The sequence below is a fragment of the Candoia aspera genome, chromosome 7 (genome assembly GCF_035149785.1).
Source record: "Candoia aspera isolate rCanAsp1 chromosome 7, rCanAsp1.hap2, whole genome shotgun sequence".
NCBI lineage: Eukaryota > Metazoa > Chordata > Lepidosauria > Squamata > Boidae > Candoia > Candoia aspera.
Window position 1 is genome coordinate 70,545,444 of NC_086159.1, and position 6,793 is coordinate 70,552,236.

The following is a 6,793-nucleotide window of genomic DNA, read 5'->3' on the forward strand; positions in this document are numbered from 1 at the left end:
GCGTCCGACACCCGATCGCGGGGCCTCGGCGGCAACGGGAGCAGCAAGCCAACAGCCACCTTCTCTTCCCCGCGACGCCACTCGTAGGGGCGCCGCGGGAAGAGCTTTCGAGCGGCCCATAAGCCGCTCCTCCCTCGGCCGGGCGCCCCTCAGCCATTGGCGGCGTCGGGCGTCTCTCCAACGCGGGCCGCGCTCCTATTGGGAGGCCGAAAGTGGCGCTTGCAGGGCCCTCGGCCCGCCCCCCGACCGTCCCGGCTCTCTCCAGCGACGGGCTGCGAGGTAAATAGAAGCCAGATCGCAAAATGGCGGAGCTGCCGAGTCCCGTGCGAGGGGCGACGGTGGCGCCGCCGCCGCCGCCGCCTTCGGGTCTAGCAGCGGACGCCCGGGTTTCCCCGCGCGGGTTCCAGCCGGCCACCAAGCGCCTCAAGGGGGACGAGCGAGGCTTCAAGGGTGCCAAGCGACTCAACGGCGAGGGCGGTGGCAATAGGCAGCCGCCGCAGCCGCCGCCACACATACCAGTGGCGTCAGCCCCGGGAGGTCCCGGCGGCCCCGCTGTATGGAGCCTCGCCGCGTTTTCTTCAGGCGGCGGCGCTCAGCCGACGAGCGGCGGGTCTTTCGTCTTCCCGCCTCAGTTGCCCCCCAAGTTGCTCCTGCCGCCGCAGCCGCCGCCCGCTCCGCCCTCGCACCTCTGCTTGACCGCCGGCGGCGTGGAGGGGAGCGGCGGCGCGAAGAGCAAGAGGCCCAAGGAGAAGCGCGAGAAGGAGAAGCGGAAAGTTCGGGCCCTGCCCGTGACAGTGGCCGTGCCGGCGGCGGCCCCGGGACCTGGCGGCGTTGGCCGGGAGGAGAACGGCGACCTGAAGATATTACTCCAGCAGCAGCAGCAACACCATCACCACCACCATCACCACCAAGAAGGTGAGGAGCCCGTGACGCCGGCAGGCCTCCGGGCTGACCGGCCGAGAGTGGCCGGCGGGACGAAGGCCAAAGTGCGGGGTCTCCTTGCCTTGGATGGGGGAGAGGAAGGACTGCGTGGCTGGAAAATGGCCTTCCCCTTTTTGCTGCTTTGGCGTTCCCCGAAAGTGTGTGGAGAGGAGGAAAGGGGCGTCCTCTGTAGCCAGGGAATGGCTGGCTGCCCTTCTCGTGGAGGAACGATGTTGGGGTGCTGGCCGCCCTGGTGTTGGACGGTCGCCCTCCTCGGGCGTCGCCCCCTCTCTTCCACCTTGGGCTACTTAAAGGGGGCCCCATCTGAGAACTGGGGTACGGCTGAGTGCTGGTGATGTGTCCAGTTTTGCAGAGGAGGCGGATGCAGAAGCGAAGCGCCATCCTGCAGCTCTTGTCAGAAAAGGGGGTGTGGAAACAGCTCTTCCTCGAGGTAGAAGTTGCCTCGGGCCTTAGGTTTTCAGCCCTGTTCGGGAATAAAGGTCGCTTGTGGGAGGTCAAGACCCAGATGCTAACTGTACTCCTTTGCATTCTGGTGGAAATGAAATGTCCTGAACTGGGGTAACTTTAGCCCCTCTGCCTGGAGAGAAATGTAATTTATTAAAGGGGTTACTGTGGACTAGAGGTCATGTGCCATGGAAGCTGATGGCCAGCCATGTAAACTAATTACATATTGATGCTTCTGTGTTTAAAATGCTATTTTATTCTGGTGAGCTAGAAATGACTGACTTGTGTTTCTTAATATAAGACACTTTACCAACATCAAGTTTCAAACACTTGAATCTTTACTACTGGAGTCTACAGTGTTTTTAACATTCTAATGGGGCAATTTCTGCAAAAGCTGTGAACAGTGAACTTGAAGTTCAGTGCTATCTAATGTCAGGATGCAGCTGTGTTAGAGAGGATGTAAATGCCTTAAATCTTTGCTTTTTTATTCAAAAGTAAGGCCTACTGAATATAGAGGTCCTTATTGCTAAAAAGTCTCAAGATAGCTGGGATTGTTATGAATAACTGCTACAAATTTACCTTCAGCCTGGATGCAACTGAGAAACCCTTTTTGTGACTACTGTAGTTTAAGGAATTTGGGCAGTCCAGCTGAACCTTGTATTAACCTCAGATGAAAAGAAACAGGATTTGGTACTTTTGAACTTGGTGGAGTTTGAAAGTTAAAAACATGAATGCTATAAAAAGTGGGGCCCGTTATGTAATCTTAAACAATATGCATGCTCTTTTCTGTTTATATACAGCTGGCAAAAATGCCAAGGAACATCACATGGATCCCTATACTCAATCAATTATTGTTGAACAGAAAAGGAATTGAACATTGTTTAAGTTGATACCAGCTGGTTTATGCAGATGTAAGCCAGGATTTTAATGGCAGCCATTTTAGCTGGAGTAGAGAAATAGGGGTGTTTTCAAATGTGCAGGTTTTTAACAAGTTAGGAGGTTTTGACTTCTGCACTTAAAGCAAACTTTTGAATCTCCATCCAAATGTTTCCCAGAACCTTTCAGTATAACCTGGAAAGTAGTAACCAAATTAGATGCTTTTCCTTAAGACTATTGTAAGAGAAACTTATTTTATTAGAACTTCATGGTGTTCAGCAGCAAAACATTTATTATAGGGTGAAATAAATCAGTGTTGACTAATAACCACATTCACTTTATTCATATGTCTGCATAGTTAATTTAAGAAGAGTAATTATATTTGTTTACTGGTAATTAAATGTACATATTAGAACTATCCACTATTCATCTTGCATCACTGCACTCTTAAAACCTTTTTTCACATATAGCTTTACAATGGAAGGGAGGTTTCCTTTGGGAAAAAAAAACTGCTTTAATGTTTTAAAGAGCAGCAAGATGATGTGAGGAAGGTTTTAGCTTCCCACACATGTTTCTTTCAAGAAACAGTGAATGCTGCTTTATTGGTGAAGTAAATAGATATGGGGGAAGAAACATATGTCTTTCCTGTCACATCCGGTTTGGCTCAGTAAAAGCATATAGATACTTATGAAATCAAGCTGGGGTTGAAAAGGAAATTTGTTTCAATAGTCAACAGTAAAAGCACTTCTCTAATCTCTCCAGAGTACTATTATATTAAGATTTTTGTGCATATAGAAATCTAATCTGAATATGAAAGGTCAGATATCTTCTTGAATCTTCAGTGTTTTCTTGCATCTGTTAGTGTTCAAAGCTGATTAGAAGTTTTAGCTTTAATAACAAGTCAATATTTAAAAAGCTTGCAAGAAGAGGAGGTAAGAGGAGGACATTTGCTTTGAAATGGTCGCTACAGCAACTTAAAGGAGTATCACAGACCTGTGACATGACTAAGTTTTCCTTTAGATAAATTGAAAAATGTAATGGTAAAACTTTTTGGGCTTTTCAGTATCAATATATAAGAGCATAAGAACAATACTGTTAGATAAGGACAGTAGCTCACCTAATTCAGCTGTTTCATACATTGGCCAAGAAAATGTGTGGAGGAAGTTCATGAACATGGTTGGAAGGACATTCACTTTCTATCTTTCTCCTTGATAGCTGGAATTTGAGTCATGCTACCTCTGATTCAGGAGATAGTAAACAACCATCACAGCTAGTATCCATTATAATCCAATCCCTCAGGAATTTGTCCAGTCCTTTCTTCAAACTGATGGTATCACCATATCTGATAACAAATTCCAGAGTTTGTTATTTCTTTCATCTTCTGAAAGAAAATGCAGGAGACTGATAAAAATACTTTTTTTACACAATAAATAATTTTTATCAGTCTCCTGCATTTTCTTTCAGAAGATAGTCCCAAGTTCTGATATTTTTGAATAAGTGAATAGCATTTCTTTAGCCACATTTTTCATACCATATAAATTTTTCTTATCTGTCTTCAGTCCAGAAAGCTGTACTTGCTGTTACTAATTACTATTGAGCTATTTACTACCAAGATCCTTTTTAGGATCAATCATTTCTAGCTCAAATCCCATTAATGTATAAATGAAGTTTAGATCTTTTGTCCTGGTTTACATCACTATGAATTAATTAATATTCAGCTGCATTTGGTAAGATTCATTTTGAGTTCTTTCTTATTTCTTATGTGCTACCTGTAACAGCTTATATATCTTTTTGGTATGAATCTATTCTGCTTTCTGTTTCCTTTTCTTTAATCACCATTTCTATAGAATTTCCAGCTTTCTTCCTTGCATAAAAAGGGAAAAACTGTTACAGTAGTACCCTAGTAATAAAGAGAATGGTGAAACTTTTAGATTCTGCCAATAAGCCTGTTGTTACTTGAGTTGTTGGTAGGTAAGTTTATAACCACTGAAGTTTTGTCTATGTGAATGATTAGCTCATATTAAAGATATAATATAAAATTTATACAGTATATTGCTGTGGTTGATAAGTAAGAATACATTTTAACATAGGATTATTACCATTTTCATATTGCCTATTACACAGTGATTTTAAGGTAACATGATAATTGATTTCATGTTTACCAGAATCATTCTATTGTCTAGCTAGTGTGAGGATCAATTGTGCTATTACCCATTGAGAACTTGTGAATGCTGTATGAAAAATTGACTACAGGTCTGAACATATTAGATTATATTTTGGCATTCTCTTAGGTTTATTTTTACAAGATGTATAGTTTCTTAGTTATAAATTTATGGCCAAGGTGCTTCACTTAAGTAAAGTTGCATTTCCTTTCACATTATGAGAAAGTTGATTGTTTTTAAATAACGTTGCCAATGATGTTTCTGTGAAAGTTTGCCAATTTTGTATATACTTTGGAAGAAACTGACTACAAAGGAAGCTCTGAGATTTTCAAAACGTGTCTTATTTATCTATTTATTTATTTAACACATTGGCATGCCAGGATGTTCCCAGCAAGCTTAGCCCATGGTAGTTTATATCAATATAAATAAAACTTTAATACAAGCAATAAAATATCAAAAATAGTGACAAGAATTAAAAAGCTTTAGAACAGTTAATAATGCCATAATAAAAATGCAGTAAAAATACAAAGACAAAATACTTGGCAACAACATTAAAAACTAAAGAGCAAATTAAAAGCATTGTCTTTAGGGGGGAGAGGCTAAAGAACAAGCATAAGTTTTCAATTTAAACATGCCACGGAAGAGGTAGATTGAATAGATTGGAGAAGGGCATTCCAAAAAACCAGTGTCTCTCTGAAAAAGCAAGGGAAGTTTCTTTTCAGGGCAGCATATATAACAGGGCTTTATCCAAAGAGTGTATCTCTGAGGCGGCTATGTATGAAGGATGCCATTTGTCCAGGTACATGCAGCCCATTATTCTAAGTTCATAACAATACTTGAAATTCATGGGCCTTGCTTGAGTTATTACTCTTTGAAGAGGATCTTTCAGATTCTGATGATATCTTGCTACTACTTCCTCTAAAATATATGTCCTTAGTTTAACACAGTAATCCTAATGAAGGCATGTGAGGCTTAAATGAAAATAAATCCAACAGTTAAGAGTTCGTGTGGCTGTAGAATATGAGTAGAGAGCCAAGTTAAGGCATCAAGCTAGAAACTGGGAGACCATGAGTTCTAGTCCTGCCTTAGGCACAAAGCCAGCTGGGTGACCTTGGGCCAGTCACTTTCTCTCAGCCCTAGGAAAGAGGCAATGGCAAATCACTTCTGAAAAACCTTGCCAAGAAAACTGCAGGGACTTGTCCAGGCAGTCTCCCAGAATCATACATGATTGAATAGCTTAAAAAAAATGAGTAAATTAAGTCCTGATATATTTTTATGCTGTTTCTTGCTGGCTGCCTTCAGTTTGGTCTGTCTTGACCTTTTCATCTCTGAACTAGCTCCCCACAGTGAGTTGCCTGAAACAACAGTTTGGCTTCTCAAATATTTAATGTTGTGGTACATTTGTCTTTAAAAGTGTGTAGCATCAGAACAGAGAAAGGAAGTGTTCTTCAGTAAATACCCTGAAAAAGAAATGTAGAATCCTCCTATTTACTCTAAGTTAAGGGTACATTAAATACCTGGGCTGTTTGTAGAAGGCTGCAACCCATTTCATTATATTTTACATTTATTTCCCTGATACAAATCTCAGTTTTTAGCTGTACATTCTCAACCAATTGTTTAGAAATTCTTACCACATTTAAGATGAAGATTGTCATATAGGGCTATGCATTTTGAAAAATGGCAATTAAAGGTATGAAAAGTAGATGCTATTATGCAGCAGTGTATATAATGTTAGATTTCAGGGAACATTTGCTTGCTATAATGGCTAATAAGAAACTGCATGATTTTAATAGAAAGGATGCTCTACAGATGGCTTAATTTTGTATACAGCATATCTGAAAATTTAGAGAACTCAACTGCAAATGAAGTAATGCTTTCATTGAACATAATGCTTATGCATTATTGTGGCTAAAATTATACTCCTTTTCAGTTTTACATTATCTAAAATGCCCATATATAGATACTGCTTTAAGACTTCCATAATTTTTAGTCAAACAGGGTGGTGATTATCTTGAATTTCAGCTTTGCTACAGGTCTGTAGGACACATTGAATGCTGCGGCCCAGTAGTAACTGAAGACAAAAGAAATATAACAATGTATCCTGTTTTACTCTTGAAATTATCAGTAGTTCAACTTCTGATTCTGAGCATTTGCAGTTCAGCAGATACTGGATAAAGAGAATTGGTACATGCAGGAATGCGTTGATTTACTTTTGTTTACTCATCCAGTTTACGAAAGTAAGCAACAATTAAAGTCAAATTAACAAGTAGGATATAAATCCCTTCTCACCCCTATGGGTGATATGTGTCTTCCTCAACCTCGGGTCCTCTACTAAAGGCCTGGGAGTTTGAGGGTTCTGCGCAGTATCT

General features: G+C 41.6%; 1 protein-coding gene across 2 annotated transcripts in view; it reads left to right on the forward strand.

The window, feature by feature from the left end:
* Positions 1-271: 271 nt before the first annotated feature.
* The window catches only part of RSBN1L (round spermatid basic protein 1 like), a 46,564-nt gene continuing 40,042 nt past the window's right edge, over positions 272-6,793 (forward strand). For both annotated transcript variants that reach the window (XM_063308081.1, XM_063308083.1), the window contains exon 1: positions 272-915. In XM_063308081.1, the coding sequence (XP_063164151.1) occupies positions 303-915 (613 nt within the window). In that variant the 5' untranslated portion in view covers positions 272-302. The remainder of the gene's footprint in view (positions 916-6,793) is intronic.